The 19775-nt window shown below is 33.6% G+C and overlaps 2 protein-coding genes and 1 long non-coding RNA gene across 9 annotated transcripts in view; 2 read left to right on the top strand and 1 right to left on the bottom strand.

Annotated features, from left to right (window-relative positions):
• The first annotated feature begins 77 nt into the window (after positions 1–77).
• Positions 78–2998, top strand: LOC126755507 (ubiquitin-associated domain-containing protein 1). Of its 2 annotated transcripts, XM_050468127.1 has the most exons (7): positions 78–194; positions 301–874; positions 1120–1627; positions 1693–1898; positions 1965–2094; positions 2158–2461; positions 2522–2998. In XM_050468127.1, the coding sequence occupies exons 2-7, from the start codon at positions 489–491 to the stop codon at positions 2668–2670; spliced, it is 1683 nt and encodes a 560-aa protein (XP_050324084.1). In that variant the 5' UTR covers positions 78–194; positions 301–488; the 3' UTR covers positions 2671–2998. The 2 variants fall into 2 exon arrangements, with proteins under 2 accessions (XP_050324084.1, XP_050324086.1); XM_050468129.1 differs by lacking the exons at positions 78–194; positions 301–874 and adding an exon at positions 933–1021.
• Positions 2999–6013: 3015 nt separating this feature from the next.
• Positions 6014–19775, bottom strand: part of LOC126755503 (centrosomin) — a 63706-nt gene continuing 49944 nt past the window's right edge. For 4 of the 6 annotated variants that reach the window (XM_050468118.1, XM_050468116.1, XM_050468120.1 and 1 more), the window contains 5 exons: positions 16774–17046; positions 12842–14900; positions 11608–11739; positions 11072–11536; positions 6014–7190 (listed from right to left, as the gene is read on the bottom strand). In XM_050468118.1, coding sequence (XP_050324075.1) covers positions 7168–7190; positions 11072–11536; positions 11608–11739; positions 12842–14900; positions 16774–17046 — 2952 coding nt within the window. In that variant the 3' untranslated portion in view covers positions 6014–7167. The remainder of the gene's footprint in view (positions 7191–11071; positions 11537–11607; positions 11740–12841; positions 14901–16773; positions 17047–19775) is intronic. The other 2 variants (XM_050468122.1, XM_050468117.1) reach the window with 2 other exon arrangements.
• LOC126755521 (uncharacterized) lies at positions 7965–8446 on the top strand. Its single transcript, XR_007666496.1, has 2 exons — positions 7965–8291; positions 8358–8446. It is a non-coding gene; the product is annotated as an uncharacterized LOC126755521 (long non-coding RNA).

Here is a 19775-nt window from a genome sequence, read left to right as displayed (position 1 = left end):
AATTACCGCCGTTAAATTTAAATTGCTTAGCAGCACCGCTCTCTTGCTTGATAAGAGAAAAACTGGCGATAGCAAAACAAAAGTGAAAAAGTTGATTATTTAGGAAGTAAAATAATTTTTTTTTGTAATTTTAATATAATGTTAAAAACAATAACAAAATTGTATAAACAATAGAGTAAAAATGCGAAAATTTAGTAAGTAATGTAATATTAGTAAGATTCGCTTATTTATATCAAAATCGTAGTGTTGTATGTTTTAGTACTGTTTTGTATTTATTAATAATTCACGTTTTTTCTTCAGCTATGCAAGTTAACACAGGTAGTATTTGCGACTATAAAGTCGAAAAAAGTCGCAGTTTACTGCAATGCCTATGCAACAAACTCCAATATGTCCATGATGCCCGTGCCAACTAAAATACTATTAACTGAACTGGACGCACATCGTACAACTTTAACATTACAACGTTCAGTAAAAATTATTATTTATTAATGATCCCTTGGATGCGTGCCAGGTGGGCGGCACGCAATAAACGAACCGCCGGTGAGGATAAAACCGATGCTGCACAGGCGACTTGCAGTCGATCAACCGATGGTTTACGTGCCACAAGTGCCAATTCAAATACAGCAGCAGGCGCTACAACAAGTGTAGCATGCGAACAACATATAAAGCGTAGTGTCTCACCAGCGCGTCATACGGCACCACCACAACGTCGTAACCGTAGTCTGGTGCCAACTTCACCTGCGCGGAGCATAAATCAACAGCAGGGAACGCGTGTCGGGCAAACTACGATGCAGTCGCTGTCACAGTCACAACAGCTGCAGCTGCAACATGCAACTCCTACACTTACGCCGCAGCCACGTCGTGTGTCAAAAATGTGAGTAAGCTTAGCAAAATAAAAAATAAAATACAATTTTCTTAGTTTCTAAATTCGCTGTCAAAATTTTTATAAACGAGCGCAATTAAACGTCCGAGTAATAGCAACACAGCGCACTATGCAGAAACTGCGAAATTTATTTTCTAAGTACAACTTACTGTTATTATATGATAGATAGCGTGCTAAAGAAGGCCTAACTTATGTAAAACAATTTTTACAAATTTGATTTTCTCTATTTTTCACAGAAGAGGCTCACGACGTTCATCAGGCATTTCGAGCTCAGACTCGGCTACACACGGCTCCAGCGACAACATTGAACGTGATGTGACCAAACAAAACATCCGAGTGCGTGTCATTTGCCCCAGCGCACGTGTGCTAATTTTCCAAACAGACATAAACAAACGCATTGCCGAGCTGAAAAACGAGGTAATGCTCGAATTGTCCGATGATGCAAGCGCCTTACCGCTATTCGCGACTGACGTGCGGCAGCTGGGACCACGTTATCGCATAATGCGCGCTGAATACCAAGGCACCGAACTGAATGAAACCATGACGCTGGCGCAATTGAAAATTGAAGACAATGCAATGTTGTTGCTGGTGCCGCGACGGCAACATCTGCAACAAATGACTGCAGTGACGCGCGATTTGCAAGCGCCGCGTGAACTGGAAATCAATACGGCCACGCGTAATGTAATGCCGCATACCGTGGACATGCCGATGGTGGACATCAATGAGATATTTCAGCAATCCAATGTGAGTGTAGTGGCCGCATTTTCGACTACTGTATTGAATTTGTCTTTTATGTTTTTGCTTTGCAGCTGCAATTCGACGTGCGTAAAGTGCTCATCTCATTGGCGCAAGCTTCTGCGGCCATTATAGGCGCCGGTCCATATGCCACACGGCTGATAGCGATGCTTAAGCAAAAGTTAATCAACAAACGTAACTATCAGAATGATACACTGCAGTGCCTTGTCGATATGGGTTTTAAAAAGGAGAAGGCCGAGTATGCGCTTAAGGTTACGCAGTAAGTGCTTTGTTAAAATAACGGTTAATTGCAATATTTGTACTAAATATTGCCATCTTTCTGTAGAGGTGTCTACTCAACTGCGCTGGAGTGGCTGATACAACATCAGAGCGAAGAGAGTTCGATAGAGGAAGCGGCTATGGGTCTGCAAAAGAGCCAATCGCTGCTCTCACCCTCGGGCATACTCACCAATGATGTAAATTTCCACAAATTCTTATACAATTTATACATATTTATCATATATTTCAATTAATTATAGAGCATTGTTGAAAACACCGAAGCTTTACTGGAAATAGTGCGCATCTATAGTCACCGTGATATGCCGCCGACGCCGGAAACTATAAACTCACTGGTAGAGATGGGTTTCGAAGAGACTGAAGTACTGAAAGCTTTAAAAAAAACTTGCAATAATAAAGCAGCGGCATGTGAGTGGCTTTGTGGCAATCGTACGGGCAGTTTGATTGAGCTGCGCGAAGGCTTATCACAAGATTCACCCATACTCAAAGCCATACTCGAAATGCCGCAAGTACAGATGAACCTAAGTAATCCCAAAATACTAATAGGTGAGTGTTCAATGTCTTTGGCGCTATAAAAATTATATTGAATAAAACTCTTTTGCTTAGCCTTTCTGTCCATACTCGAAAATGAGAATTCGATACGCGTTTGGGGTGGCGACAATGACACCACCTCCGTTATTACACATATCCTGCAGAAATATCACGAAGAGAAGCATGTTTTAGGCATCAATCAATTCTATAGTAATCGTCATTAGCATATACTAACAATAACGGTGCGCCAATTAGCTAACACTTACTGCGCAGTTGCGCATGCGCACAACACACGCAATGTTAAAACAAATTGTATGCGTTTCGAAAGCATTCTTGCTTATATTTTGCTTCGTACTGACAAAAAGCAAAATGAATTTGCGTTTAGCTTAGTGAAATATCGTATTTTTAAAACTAAATTACTTATAGTAAAAAATATCAAATACCAAAGAATAGCAAGCTGTTGTTGTAATAGTCGAAGTAGTTACCGCATATGAGAACATTTTGTAATAGCTAACAGAAAATAAAAAAAAATAAATATAAATATGTACGCAACGCACAGCCTCTTATACACGAACGAGAATATTTGGCGAAAACGAAAAATTAAATAAATAATTGAAAAGCAACAAAAAAGTGAAATGAAAAGTGCAATTTTAGCGCTTATGATTTTTGATAAAAAAAAATATAAAAATAATAAGTTTGCATTTGCTGGCACACATAGGGTTGCAAATATTGTAATAAAACTTTATTGAAATTTAAATAATTTATATATTTTTATATTTTTTTTAAATATTTTTATTTCTTTTTTTGAATTTTTGTAATTTTTTTAAATTTTTTTATTTTGTTTTTAATTTTTTTTTTATTTTTTTTATTTTTTAATACTTAAAATTTTAATTAATAGTAATTTTGATATTTCCTGTTCCAAAAATTAATTTGAAATTTTTTTTTTAATTTTTTTAATTTGTTTCTTATATCTCTAATATATGTATGTATATGTACATATATATTTCTAAAATATATAAACCTAAAATTTTAAATAAAAGTATTTTTAAAATTTCCTGTACCAAAAATCGGTTAAAAAATTTTAAAAATAAAAGTAATTACCAAAAATTAATTGAAATTTAAAGATTTTTTTTTTAATTTTTTTATTTTTTTTTTATTTTTTTTTATTTTTTTTTTTTTAATTTTTTTTTTTTTATTTTTTATTTTTTTTTTAATTTATTTTTTTTTAAATAAATTTTTTAGTTTTTTTTTCATTTTTTAATGTCGAAAATTTTAATTAAAAGTAATTTTCAAACTGTTATATTAAAAATCGGTTAAAAAAATTAAAAATAAAATATTAATTCGAAATACCGGTTTGAAAAAAATATTTAATACCAAAAATCGGATTAAATATTAAGAATTAAATTTTTAATCCCAAATACTGATTTGAAAAAAAGTGAATTCCAATTTTATGATTTTTTGTGTTTAAAAAATGAAAATTTAGTTTCGAATGAAAAAAATTTGGAAGAAACAATTTTGAAGAAAAAAATTCGCAACCCTTCACCCACATATACATACATACATAAAAGCGCATATAGAAGTTTGCAATAGTTTAATAGTCCGTCATTTTAACTTTTACTAGCCGCCAAATTTAAGTGGTACCTTAAGCGGTATTACATAATGACTAATTAGTAAAAATGTGGCATTTTAAACGAATAGTTGTAAAAAATAAAATTATTTTTGGAATACGAATCATATCTACACAATTGTTCAACAGCATAAAAAAATAATAAAAAAATTAAATAAATAAAAAATAATAATTAAATACAAAAACAAAAAAAATAATAATTAAATGCAAAAACAAAAAAAATGAATTAAATGCAAAAACAAAAAAAAAAATGAATTAAATGCAATAACAAAAAAAAAATTAAAATTAAATACAAAAAAAAAAACAAAATGCTGAACAGCTAGAGCTTAGCACAATCGAATTAGGCGTTTAGTGGTACATATAGCAACAAGCGCTTATACTATTTTAGTTAGCTTACGATGTGAAGTAGAACACTAAAAAAATAACGAACTCGTTTTTAAGCACTCTGTCTGCACTCTCATGCCAATTATTTTCCAAATATTGCAAATATTTGTATAACGCATTGGCGCGTCCAATTTTAACAGCGTAAAAACTAACGAATGCAATTACATAATGCACCATTTTTGTATATTCACGTAAAAAAATTTTGTACATTCACGCAAAAACCAAAAAAAAAAAACTCAAAGCTATTTTGAAAAACAAAAAACAGTTGCTTTCGCACATTAGTCCATATATAATGTTTACAATTTTAAATTTTTAAACATGGAACTTACAACGCATTGGCTTTGCGTACACGTCGAAACACATCATGGAATCTAGAAATATCAATAAACCATTTTTATTTCAAATAATTAAGTGCCTGTGTTTTATTGGGCCGCCTAAAAGTATGCAATGTCGGATGAACGGCAGGCAATTGGATCTACATAGAGGCCAGAGGTACAAAAATGTGACAATATAAAGTGCTTTTAAACTTTTTGGGTAATAATTTATGTTGATGCTATAACAAGAACAACAAAACAATGATATGCGGAGTATCTAAAGCTTTGCCTATGCTTTCTCAAGTGTTTTTGCTTTTGATGTTATGCTTTTTTGTGATGCATCCCCTGTAGCATAAAAAGTATAAAAATATATGACAGCTATATGCTATAGTCATCCGATCTGAACAATTTATTGCCTTTCACAACAGTCCAGGCCAAATTTCGTGAGAGTATCTTGTCTAAAACAAAAGTTTTAGATTTTGATCGTTCGGTTTCTATGACAGCTATATCATATAGTGGTCCGATCTGAAAAATATCGCCAGAAATTGTAGCGCTACATTAGATAATAATCTATACAAAATTTCATGAAGATATCTTATCAAATATGTAAAATTTCTATACTGGGACTAGTTTTTAATCGATAAGTTTGTATGACAGCTATATGCTATAGTCGTTCGTTCCGAACAATAAGTTCGAAAATGGTTGAGCTACCTTTCACAATAATTTATGCCAAATTTCATGAAGGTATCTTGTCTAATAAAAAAGTTTTTCATACACGAACTGGGTTTTGGTCGATCAGTTTGTATGACAGCTATTTGATATAGATGTCCGATCTGAACAAAATGCTCAGAGATTGTTGCATTGCATTTAATAATAGTCGATGTCAAATTTCGTGAAAATATTTTAGCAAATAAAAAAGTTTTCCATACAAGACCTTGATTTTGATCGAACAGTTTGTATGGCAGCAATATGCTATAGGGGTTCAATATCGTCGGTTCGGGCAAATAAGCAGCTTCTTGTGGAGAAAATGACTTGTGCGAAATTTCAGGCTGATATCTCACAAACTGATTGACTAGATCGCGTATTTACAGACGGACGTGACCAAATCGACTTAGCTCGTCACGCTGATCATTAATAACTATATATGAGTGTACTATAAGTACCTACGACGTTTCCTTCTAGGTTGGTACAAACTTCGTGGCAAACTTAATATACCCTCTTCACAATATAAAAATCAAAATATTTTCTTAAAATTCGCTTTTTTATTTTTCGTTAAATAATTACATTTTATGAATATAAAAACACGAGTTATTTACATACATACATTTGTTACAAATTGTGTATACATTATTCTCTTTAATAAATAACTACATCATTTTAATCTATAAAAACGTTATATTTGTTGTTTATATATAATATTCAAATGTATTAATGTCGCTCTGAGTTTGTGTTTTATTGCTTACGGATTTTTATGTGTAACATTCGAAACCAAATCGTTTTATACTACTTTAAGTGGATTTATAAGTATTTTTGTTAACAGTTGTTTAATAATTTTCTTAAAAAATTGTTACTAAAAATATTTTAACTTGCCTCTAATAGCTAATAACAATTTACATTATTTATTTACATTAATATTTTTAACATTTACATTTTTCGAAGATAGTGTATTAAAAAATTGTATTTTTTAATATTACTTTTTTATTAAAATAATTATTTTTTACTATTTTTTTATTAAATTTATTTTTTAATAACATTTTTTTTAAATTATGTTTTAGTAATATTTATTTTTATTAAAATTATTTTTTATTAACATTATGTTTTTGTAATAAATTATTACTTTTTTCCAATAAATTATTTTGTTTTTAGTAAATTATAATTTTTATTTTAATTTTTTTTTAATTTTTAATTTTTTAATTTATTACTATTTTTATTAAGTTGATAAAATTAATTTGTGTCGTTTTAGAGCTGTATATAAATAGAGATTTTAGTAACAACTCTTTTGTGTCAGACTGTTAGGTTCAAAAAGCAGACAAAAACTGCATCAAATTTAGAGAAAAAAACTGAAAAGATTCAAATAATATTTCTTAACGTCTAAACAATTGAAATTAATATAATATTAAAAATAAATAAATTGTGAAATTAAAATAATAAAACTAAAAAAAAACTTAAAAAAATTATTTATGAAAGCATAATAAATATTATTTAATAATTAAAAAATTAAATAAATATTAATTATTAAATAACAAAAAATAAGTTCTTAAAAATAAATATTAATTAATAAATAAAAAAATGTTTTTAAAAATTAATACATAATAAAAAATTTGCATAATTTTTTTGGCTGTAGCGCTCTTTCATGCCGTTTATCGTTTCAAAGCCAGGATGCTTAGATGAAGTCCTCAATATCCTCTGCGATAGCTAACTAAAAGAAATAATAAAAAAATGAAATAAAATAAAATTCTACTAAGCGGCGGAAGCATGTGAGAAAACTGATTTTTGATTTCAATTTTGAAGATATTTTTTAATTTTTTGATTTTAATTTTAAAGATATTTTTAATTTTTTAAGATATTTTTTTTAATTAGTATTCGCATACTTTGTAGTTCTGTGTAGATTTTAACTGATATTTTGATTACGAATTGCACAAGCAGTTATCAATCAATGTTTATATTTATATTAAAAAAATTTTTAACATAAAATTATGCATTATTTTTTTTTACAGATGATAGATGTATGCAGATGATATGTAAAATCAAAATATTAATAATATAAAACTTTCATTTATGTATATAACAACAAATATGCACTCAGCCTACAGGAATTTGTGCATTTTCTTTTCATCAATCATTAAAGCATGCAGACATATGCGTGTCTAGCAACAAAGCAGCTAATGTCAACAGTTACAAATATGTGTCCATCAACATATATCCAGCAACATTGCTGTTAAGCACACATGTCAATGTTATGCCAACAATAAACATACTATATGTGCCCAGCAACATATATACAGCAACATTGTTGAGAATGTGAAAGTTTTCTTTTGCTGTTATTCCAATTTGTCACGCTTTTTGATAGTTTAATTGACTTAATTTAAGAAAAAAAGCTATATACATATATCACTATGGATTACGCGGAATTCAAAATGGCGGATTTACCAATATTATGCGGCGTGTTTAGTGCACTTGGTAAATTATATATGCTCTTTAATATTCATATTTTAATTATTTATTTCTCAATACAAATTCTTTTGAACTAAAATTGTTGTCGTTTTTCTAAAAAAAAAATATTAAACAGTGTTATAACGCTTTCACTGTTAAGTTTTATTCGTTTCAGGTATTTTCTTTTATTTTTTAATTTCTCAAATATTATTATTTTTTATTTAAGTGCTGTATTTGCATACTTTTAATGTAATGTTAATTGCTATCTGCAGAGCTGTTAATGAAGTGAAGGAACATGTTTTTAACAGGTTTATACATAAATTGATGCAAAAGAGATCGTGACTGGTGTAGAAAAAAAAATAATCGAGTAAAAAATAAATTTTTTTTTATTAATATAATAGAATTGAAATTTTTGCAGAAAAAAATAATAGAGATAAAAACATTAAAAATAGTAAGAATAAATTTAAAAAAATTTAAAAGAAAAAAAAAAATAAAAAAAATTTAAAAGAAAAAAAATAAAAATTAATAATGAAAAAATAAATATAAATAAAGTCAAAATAAATGTTAAGGTACCAAATAAATGTAAAAGACATTTAAAAATTAAAACATACAATTTAGAATAAATAGAGAAGTAATATTTTCTTTAAAAAACATACAATGATAATAAAACTGTGGAACATTTTTGGGATTATTGTCTAGGGGGTGAGAAATTCCAAGTCAGGGTGATGGTACTATGACAGTATAGTAAAACCCTCAAAGGGTTTGGCGTTCGTATGTGTCAGTTTTTTTATGACCTTTTAAATTTTTTCCTTATCGCTTAGTTGTAACATTTTGGCAAAAACGTAGTTTAACATAAAAAAAAAAAACAAAAAAAACTCTATGCTTAATAGAAGAAAAATAAATAAATTAAATGTAAAATGCTTTAAAAAAAAAAATAAGTTAAAAAACAATTCTATAATAATTAAAGAATCAATAAAAAATCAAACACCTTTGAAAATATAAAATAAAAAATAAACAAATAAAAATAATTAACAAAAATAAAAACAATAAATAAAAAGTAATAACTATGATATAAAAATAAATGATAAAGCTTTCAATAAAATGGGCTAGCAATATATTAAATAAAATGCATAATTTAGAAAACTATGTAGATAAATAAGTATTTTTCTTGTCAAAAAATAAAACTAAAAGTAAAGAATAATTTTTCAGAAGATAAAAAATAGAAGAAAAATAAGTAAATAAAAAATAAAATGCATAAAAAATATATTTTTGTAATATTAAAACAAAATAATAAAATAATTTAGTGAAAAAATGTGATATAATCATTTTAGGATCAATAAAAAGATCAAAATTGAAAAATAAAATAAAAATGAAACAATAAAATAAAAAATAAAACAAAAAAAAATTGTAATAAAAAAACTAAAAAAAAATTAAAATAATAATAAAGAAAAAACATAAAAAAATTATAACAAATATTAAAATAAAAATAAAAAAAATTATTAACAAAAAAAAAACTAAAAAAAATTTAAATAATTAAAATAAAATAAAAAATAAGAATTAAAAAAAAGGTTTAAAAAATAATTATAAATATTTCAAATATTATAATAATAATAATAACAATAATAAAAATTAAAAACAAAAATAAAATTCAATGAAATTGTCTAATAAAATTTGCTTCAAATCAAGTTTTTCCATTAAAACAAATATTTTTTATTTACTAGTATTTAAGTCTTTTAGCAGGGATTATTAACATACTTCAAATATTAGTTTTAAACACTAACATATTTAAATTATTACTATATGCATATGCGAAGTAAAAACGGCATAGCCACTATACATGCTAATTAATAAACTAAATTAATGGCATTAGAAATTAGGATATGCTTTATTAATTTTTTGTGTTCATATATTTGTGTATTAAAATTATTTTTTTGGGAATTAATATTATTATTTTTTATTTAAAAATTATTTATATTTCAATAAGTGATTTGAAAATATGGCGCGTTATTTTTCAGTTAACGGTGAAAATGGCACTCGGTAGGATTTCTAGCTAGTTTTGCGAGGACTCGTGCTGCTTTTCGGGTTTTTAGTTGTTCATAAGTGGAAAAGTTATTAAATGAAATTTTTTTTCTAAACTAATTAAAAAAAAATTAAATGTTTTGTTGATGGTTGTATATGAAACATTTAAAGAATAATAAAAATATTTTTTATAGTTATTTTTTGAGGTTAGTTATTAATAAAAAAACATGAAAATAAATTTTAAAAAATTATTTATGATGGTTGTGTATAAAAGATTTGAAGAATAAATAAAAATTATTTTTGTAGTTATTTTTTCAGGTTAGTTATTCAAAAAATTATTAAATATAAAACTAAAGTTTTGATTTTTTTATAAACACTACTGGGCTTCATTTACTCAACAACCACTTTGTTTCAAAAACAAGGTTGATTTTTTTTATTATATTAAATTATTTTTCTTATAAAATTTCATTCAACATGCTGATTTCTTTAAATTAATTCCCAAACTTAGACATTTAAGCAAAAATATGAAATATGAGTCATTGACTATACTAAAATAACATTACAAATATAAATTATTTTACTTAGGACATTTTGTTAATTAATAAATATACGTCTATGTAAGTGTATGTATGTCATGCTAATGGAAATATGAAGTTAATTAACTAAATTACTTAAAGTTAGACGCGAGCACAATTTTTACATACAAACAACAAATTTTATAAATACATACAATGTGCATAGGTTGAATAGCAAAAATGAAACAATAACAAAAATAACTTCCTTATACAGTATATATGTGTAAGCATGTATGTATGTATGGGTAAAGTGCTTAAACGCTACAAAAAATAACTTAAGAACTAGCATTTATGTGCTAAATAAACTAATATTTGACTAAATTAGCATATAGGTATGTCATGTAAATATATTTGTCTGTGTGTGTGTATCTGTGGTTAATGCGAAGTGAGTGCAATTGCAATTAATTGACTGCATGTGCATTTAGTTACATTCACTTTGCGCTAAAATTTAGTAATCTCGCTGTTTGTGTGTGCGTGAGTGTGATTGTGCATGTATTTGGATGTATGTACCATCCAAAAACAATAATAACACATTAATGCGGTGCATCACTACTTGATTTGGACGTGCTGGCGCCACCATCATTTGTTACATTACGTTGTTGTTGTTGTTGATGATGATGATGTTGTTTTTGCTGTTGTTGATTGTGTTGTGTTTCTTGCTCATGTGCTTCGGTTTCATGATGATGTGGTGCATTAGGTTGCTGCACTTTAGCCATATGTAGGCGCGCATATTTTAGTACATTTTTCGTTTTTAGTATTTGATCTTTAATCTCTTTCTGGAAGGTTTCTTTACGCTGATTTGCAATGTGCAATTTCTTATAGGTCTCTTCGAATGCGCGCTTCGTTTGTACGAGTTTGCGTCGCAATTCGGCATTTTCTTGTTCTACCTTAATGCAATCGTGTATGGGGTGGGTGCCTGCGTTGGCGCCAGCGGTGGCGGTGGCACTCGTGTTTACGTTCGCCACACTCATCTTATTCTCTGTGTTGCTGTCATCCGTCTCTGTGCGGGTTGGGGATTCTGTATATTTGGATGGTAAATAAAGCGTTTAGTATTAGAAAAAAAAACATTATTTTTAAATATTGTCGTACCATTTTTGATATCCATGCTGGACGTGCGTCCCGTATCGCTCTCAATACCCAGATCAGAGGATGAGCTGTGTTGTGGACGCTTGCTCGCTAGTGCATTCATGCTACTCTTATCCTGTTTGCTGTATCTGACATCTGTAAAAGGTATTGTGATTAGTAATGAGAAAAAATATAAGAAAAATACGGAAGCTATAATAGTCAGTTATATGTTATAATGGGCGGATCGAAACAATTTTCATAGGAAATTGTAGCGTTGCCTTGGAGAACAATCTATGCCGAATTTCAGGAAAAAATCTTCTCAAATGAAGAAGTTTTCCATACAAGGACTTGTTTTAACTATATGCCAATATGTATGGTAGCTATATGATATAGTGGCCCGATTTGTACAAATTGTTCGGAGAATGTACCGTTGCGCTGGGAAATTATAGATGCTAAATTTCATGAAAATAACTTCTCAAATAAAAAAGTTTTCCATACAAGAACTTGATTTTGAACGGTCAGTTTGTATAGCAGCTATATGCTATAGTGGTCCGATCTGTACAAATTGTTCGGAGATTGTAGCGTTGCCTTGGAAAATAAACTATGCCAAATTTCGTGAAAATAACTTCTCAAATAAAAAACTTTACCATACAAGGACTTGATTTGGATAAGCCACTTTGTATGGCAGCTATATGCTATAATGGTCCGATCTGTACAAATTGTTCGGATATTGTAGCGTTGCCTTGGAAAACAATCCATGCCAAATTTCATGATGATATCTTTTCAAATAAAAAACTCTTCCATACAAGAACTTGATTTTGAACGGTCAGTTTGTATAGCAGCTATATGCTATAGTGACCCGATCTGAACAATTTGTTCGGATATTATAGCATTGCCTTAGAAAATAAACTATGCCAAATTTCGTGAAGATATCTTGTCAAATAAAAAAGTTCCATACAAGGACTTGCTTTGGATCGCTCAGTTTGTTACAGTGGTCCGATATCGGCGGTTCTGACAAATGAGCAGCTTCTTGGTGGGAAAAAGACAACTGCAAAATATTGCATTGATTTCTCAAAAACTGAGCGACTCAGCTCAATACGCTGATTATTTTTATAAATTTTATAAGATCGCCGACGTTTCCTACCGAAAACACTTCATACTTTCAAAACTACTTTGGCACGTGATACACAATATTCTTGGGATAACTTACAAAATACATTTTTAACACAAAACGTTAATAATATATATGAGTACACACCTTCCTGCGTGACCTTCTCACCACCGCTGGGCATAGGCACAGTCTTTAGCAGCGAGCGCTGCAGATTTGACAATTCCACGCTAGACACACGTCCCGTATCGCTGTGTATACCCAAATCGGGTGACGAATTGCTTTCGCGTTTCGTACTTGACTTCTGCACTTCGTCCGAGGCATAGCCCGACTGAGATGCATCGCTGGCATTTAGGCGTTTAGCTGCCAAGGCTAATTGCGCTTGCGCCAATTGTTCGTTCAGCGTTTGTTGCAGCGCTTCCAGCTCTTTGACACGCTGTGCTGTTGTCGTGTGTTGTATTTCAGCTGTGCTCAGCTGTTGTTGTAAGTCCATTAAACGTTTCTCTACTTGCAACTTCTCATTGTATAGTTTTGTGCGTTCGGTAATAAATTTGGATGCTTGCAGCACGCTTTCGTCCAATTGCTTTTTCAGGCTGCGCACTTCCATTTCGCTGGTGATCAGCGATTCTTTGAGCTCTTGCTCGTTTTCCGTCAGGTAGTCGATGTTGCGTTGCGCCTCAATGTATTGTGTTTGCAGTTCGGTTAATTGCGCTTTGCACTCTTCGTAAGTGGTGCGTGCAATCCATTCACGCGTCAATGTGTCCTTGTGTATGCGCTCCTGCTCCTTCAGGCGCTGTTGCATGAGCTCCTCCAATTCATGCTTGAGCGTATCCAAGCGCTGACGCTCTTTTTCGCTGGCCAACTTCAATTGTATTTCATACTTCTGCTTGATGTCTTCAATGTCGGCCTTCAGCGCGCCCACTTGCACTTCGGCGAGTCGCGCCTCCACCGCGATACGATCACGCTCCGCTTGCAATTGTTCGACGGCGCGCGTTTTTTCATCAATCTGCCGCTGTATAACCGAGCTGTTGATGGTAGGGTTGCTAGTATTGGATGGCTCACTGCCGATCGCGATTAGATCGGTGATTAATTCTTCATTGCGTTGACGCAACTGTTCGACTTCTTGCGTCAGCGATATGGCACGTAGAGATTCCTTCTTCAGATTGTTGTCAGCCTCGACCAATTGAAACTGCACCATTAAGATGCGCTCATCACGCTGTGCAATCAACTTCTCCAGCTGCGCAATACGCTCCTGATTGCGCAATTTTGTTGTGCGGCTCTGCTGCAAGGCATCACTTTCGCTCTCGCTGTCAGTGTCGGCTGTTGCAGGCGCTTGCTTGCTGATCGTGTCCTTCACTGAGACATTTGCCGCTGCAGCGCCGTGTTCCTCCAGTCCGATGCGCGCCATCGATACTTGACGATCTGGTTCGGACCAGGCCTCCGATTCGCTCAGATTATCCAACAAAAATGGTGGCAATGAGCGTCGGTCTTTGGCATCCTTCGCATAGTCCGCAGTGCCGCCACAACTGCGGCGACTATCCAATATCTTACGCAAAGCCTTATTCTCCGAGCGCAGCACATCGAAGGAGTGACGCGCACGCAATTGTTCGTGCGAATTGAATGTCTTATTGGTGAGTCCAACAACGTCATGTTCATCGTCGTCCAATAGCAGGCGCGATAAATTGCTTAAACCTTCAAAGCTTTGATCGCCGGTGGTCAGCGTCTCACGTATGCTCGTCGACAAATCGAGACTGCAGTCGACAGCCGTGCGCATGGCACGTCGTCGATCCGTTGACAGGAAGCTCAACACCTCCTTGTGCTTCATAAGCGAATTGAGGAAACCGGCCAACTCGTAGAGACGATCCGATAGCGCACCGAAAACTTTTGCATATGCGACTCGACAGGTTTCTGCATTGTCGGCTTCGGCACGTGCTGTACGCGCTTCCAAGCGCAATTCTTCGATCAGCGCTTCATTGCTACGTCCACTGATCAAACGCTGATTCAGCACATCCACTTTACGTTGCAGCAGTTTGTTGTGCTCCAGCGCTTTGGCGTAGTCACTTTCGGTGAATGATTGCTGCAATTGGAGGGACTCAAGATTCTTGCGGGCGGCTGTTGGTGAGAGTGGTGATGTCGTATTAGCATTGACCAACTTTGTGAGACGTTCGATTTCACGATTCTTTTGCCAAAGTTCATTGTTGACGAGATTCTGCGTGGGCGGAAGAGCATGAAAAGAAAATTAAATTAAAAATTTGAGTTCGCTTATTTTGAAGAGTAAATAAAAGTGGTGATAAATAGTGACGTTTTAAAGAAGGGGATAAAAGAACGTCTCAACTTTAACTGAGGTACTAGTTCGCGTATATACAGACGGGTAGACGGATAACGTCCGGTGTGTTTAACGTGGGTACCTGCTGACGACAGCCTTGCCTCACGGCGCCCAAAAGCACAACGGATCAAATCAATGCGTTGATCAGAGCCCTGAAAATTCCGGGCACTTTCAGTACCAATTGGCAATGTGGAATGGACACACTAACTACCTTGGTAGTATACGAGGCCCATTTAAAACTTCTGCCATACCTTACACGCACACACCATTCATTCAAGAAGCTAAACCCAATTCTCAGATAAACGTCATCGCGCCTAAGCAATTCAAGCGCAAACGACCCTAACTGTTCGGCATTTCGACTAGTGGAGATCACTTCACTAACCTCAAAACATTCATAAGTCCATCAGTTCTATAATTACATGCACCCTGTTCTCTACCCCCGTCCCACAAAAAAAACCCGACCTATCAGAAAGTTTCCTTCGATGCATAAATGCATTCAGAGGCCCATGCCCCGTGAGCAGAAAACCCAGACTCAGACAAAATCTGAAGTCTGGGTTACCCTCAACAAATCCATCGTCCCGAATGTACTCATAAGTCACTAGACCTTTGGACTATAGTTCCAACGGTCTTGACACCTACACCTGAAGCTATCATCTAGAAGCTTCCTGCTCCCTAGATATCCCTCCCTCTCTACATTATCATCAAGAATCCAGTCATTCCGCAGCAATGACACACTCAAGCCCTTTCTTAACCTGAATGCAACAGCACGCTGTATGACAATCAGGTTGAGGAATTGCATCTAACATAACCTGCATAGCATCCTTTGAGACGGTGCGACATACAAGCAAACAGGCAAGCACCATACAAGAAGTTTTTGGCACCCCAAGACTGTCGTAGCTGCTTCCCACCATACAGCGGCTCCATAAGTGGCACAGTCCTCACACAAGTCACGATATATGGTGCGAACAGCACGACGTCCGAGACCCCAATCTCTGCAAAATGCGTCTTACTTTGCCTACGGTTGCCTGCAGTCGCACCTTCACATTCGGAAAGTGTTGAACGAAAGACATTCTTTTACTCTGATCATGTTTGACTTGCGTCACTTAGCTGATGCTGACTTCGTTCACCCGGATAATCGGTGGACGAATCGGCGAAAATCTGCCCTTAAGCAGCATTGTCACCATTTCTTCCACCGATGTGTTTCCCCCGCTCCAAAACATCAAGTTTTTACAATCTCTAAGAAATGTCCCGCCGCCCGCTCGGACCGACCGCGAGAGAAGAAGCAAGTCGTCCTCATACGCACAACACTTTTAGAGTGCCTCGAGCTGCCCAAGCAGAGAGTCTATCATAAGGTCCTAAATATAAAGACCACAGCTGGAACCCCGCAGGCAGCCACGAACCACTCCAATCTCCACGCTCGCATTCATCTCGACCAGAGAGGCCCTACTGTTCCAAAATTAACTCCGCCAAAGTGTAATTTCCGGACAGCCAAGCTACTCCAGCCGTTGCACCACTCGATCTCAGCTTAGATAGTTAAACACCCCCTTGAAGTCAGCAAATATGCCAAGGTCAGACGGGCATGGCAGCATCCTCTCAGCTTGACACGTTGATCGTTTACATACATATGTATATTTATAGTGTCTCCCACATTTTCTGCTGTTCGGTGTATAACTATAATCGATTTCAGCCCATTTTCTTGGTTACTTAGTCTTATTATCTATTATTTTTCAAAAATCAATAAAATCTTGCTGCTTACCTGCAAGGCTGCAGTCTTCTTCTTGACTTCGGCTTCAAGATTCTTGATCGTATGCTCATGATCGCATTTCTGCAAGTGATTTTGCAAGGCCTCCGAGTCGCTCAAAGCACGATTGCCGCCATCTTGTTGCTGCTGCTTCTCGCGTTGCAAGAGCTGTTGCAGCGTACGACAGGCGGTGTCATAGCTTTTGCGCAGCTTCACCAACTCCTGTTGCGCATCGTCCAACTCGCACAATTTATCAGCCAACGCGATCTTCTTTTCCTTCAAGTCGCGCTGCGCATGCGCATGTAAAATAAATTGTGAAATTAGTAAATTTGAAATCAAAAATATATATGAATGAAAGTAGTGATGATGCTTGCGAGCTTTTGCTTTGCATTTGAGTTGAGCTTTGAGTAAAAGTGTAGCAAAAATAAATGCAATTTATTTAGGTTCTCAAAATTTTTTACAAACATGCAATTTTTTTACAAAATATATGTACATACATGTGTACTAAACTCAAATATCAAAAAATCCGTCGTAAAATACACACATAAATAAATATATACATATACATACATACAAGTACTAATGTTATATAATAGAAAAAGAAATTTATGATAATTTGTAAGAATATGCAACAAAATTGTATTGTAGTACAAGAAATCAGTGTAATGTTGAAGGAGTTGTTGCGCATGCGTACTGAAAACAGCATAATTAACGCTCATTCACAGCGCCGTTGCATACAATGTTTTGTGCATAGAATTTTGAACGGCATTTAAGCTTTGACGTCCCTGAACTTGGCAACTGCCGCACGCCTCAAGCCTCGTGTTGGACCAATATTTAGATAGAGCGTTTGCAGCGTTATATAGTAATGCGTGAGTTGTGCTAAAAATTTCCAAATTTTGAATATACAAAACGTACGCCATCCACATTGGACAATGGGCTGTGCCGCTTATGCTGTAATTTTTTATAAAAAAAAATGCCGATGAAAGTCACCAAAAACACAACACACCCAAAGACAACACGCTCACCTGCATACATTCCCTATCTGCGACTGGCGGCGTTTCGACGTCACCACAATAAAGGCTTGCTGCCGAAAAGTTCGCCTGCAACGAAGTACAACTGCCCGAGTGCGATGCGCAAGCACCGCCAACGCCGCCGGCATCACAGCCGCCAAACATGCTCGCATCGCTGATTGTATAGCGTATGGGAAATGCTGGCTCATGACCGCCATCATCTTCCAGCTCTTCACAGCTGAAGCCAACACCGCCATAGCCGCCACCATCACCGCTACTCAAGCCTAAACCGCGGTGGCGCGCACAACCATCATTTAGATAACAACATTTGACAATTGTCTTGCTCTCTGGCATATCGTGTTCACACTTCTCCACCACTTTGCTGCTGCTGTACTTGGCATTGTTGCTATAGTTCACCAGCAATTTGTGCTTTAGCAAATATTCACCATGAAAATCGCCACGTCCCTTCAACATGTCGCGATAATTCATTTCGTATTGTTTATTACAATCGACGGGCTTCTCGTCGTACTCGTGCGCATATTGTTGGTAGAACTCCTCCTTTTCGATGGTGAAGCATTCGTTCTTATTGCGCTGCAGCTTGCCGATGATGGCACGGAAAAAGCGATTTTCGCGCTTGGCTAAATTGCGTTCGAAATTCATTTTGGTCACCATTTTCTCGTAGTCTTGTATGCGTTCGAGCAGGCGTGCGGTATTCGCGGTCTTGAGGGAAATTGTCGACTGTTGGTAGGTTAGTTGATGGGAGTGAAATCAGCAGTACGTGGATGGAAATAATTTTTAGGTGGATAATACAAAATTAAATTTCGGAACAGCGTGAATACTTGTACTTTGTACAACTGCCGATATGTTAAATTTCGAAAACTCAAAACTACTCTCGAAACTATGGACTATGGAACAAAAGCCGGCATCAACGTGGTAGATTGTTACTTCTCATAGGGTTATACGTTGTCTTTTGGAACGAGTACTTAATATAAGCTACTAAGCTTAATACTTGAAATACTTTGTATGATAATTCCATATAATAAAAAAAAAAAAAAATTATAGCATATTGTACAACTTTTAAATTATTTAAAAGTGAAGTTCGAATGTCGATGTTTTTCGAAATTATTCGAAATAGTTTTCCGAAATTTCAATGAGTTGATTTCCAAAAAGATGAACTAATATTCAAATAATTCTTTTCAATTCGAAATTAATTGATATCCGAACAAATTTTTCGAAATCGAAATTATTTGAAGTAGTTTTCGAAATTTCAAAGAATTGGTATTTGTATAGGTATTCGAAGATCTTTCAAAAAAAAATTTATTGATATTGGAATATTTTTTTCGAATTTAAAATTAACTGATATTCGTAGAATTCGGAATGAATTGACCTCCGTACAATTTTTTCGAAATCGAAATTATTCGAAGCAGTTTTTCGAAATTTCAATGAATTGGATTCCAAATAAATACTTCGATATCGAAATATACAGCAAATATTTCGAAATCGAACTGTATTGAACAAAATTTTCAAATTATAAATGAGTTGATATTCGTAGAATCTTTTAGATTCGAAATGAAATAATATCAGAACATACTTTTCGAAATCGAAATTTTTGAAGCAGTTTTTCTAAATTTAAATTAATTTATTTTAAACAAATACTTCGAAATCGAGATGTATTGACATTCGAAAAAATTTTCAAAAAAGAAATGTATAAATATTCAAATACATTTTTCGAATTTAAAATGAACTGATAATCGAAAAAATTTTCCGAAATCTAAATTATTCGAAGTAATTCTGAATTTATTTTAAACAGATACTTCGAAATCGTCATGTATTAATATTCGAACAACATTTTCGATTTTGTTATGAATTGGTATTAGAAGAAATCTTTCGAACTGAAGTGATTTGGCAGAAAATTTTCGAAATTGAAAAGAATTGGAATTCGAAAATATGTATCTTTCGAAATTAAAATGAATTTTGTTGAAATCGAATTAGAACTAGTTTTTCGAA

Source organism: Bactrocera neohumeralis, chromosome 4 (assembly GCF_024586455.1).
Source record: "Bactrocera neohumeralis isolate Rockhampton chromosome 4, APGP_CSIRO_Bneo_wtdbg2-racon-allhic-juicebox.fasta_v2, whole genome shotgun sequence".
Lineage (NCBI taxonomy): Eukaryota > Metazoa > Arthropoda > Insecta > Diptera > Tephritidae > Bactrocera > Bactrocera neohumeralis.
This window is presented reverse-complemented; position numbering and strand designations above follow the sequence as displayed.

Bases quoted from the DNA above. Each gene is read 5' to 3' on its own strand.
- LOC126755507 (XM_050468127.1), top strand. From the start codon at position 489: ATGATCCCTTGGATGCGTGCCAGGTGGGCGGCACGCAATAAACGAACC. The intron at 1,899-1,964 runs GTAAGTGCTTTG...ATCTTTCTGTAG, and splicing joins TATGCGCTTAAGGTTACGCA to AGGTGTCTACTCAACTGCGC. The intron at 2,095-2,157 runs GTAAATTTCCAC...AATTAATTATAG, and splicing joins CGGGCATACTCACCAATGAT to AGCATTGTTGAAAACACCGA.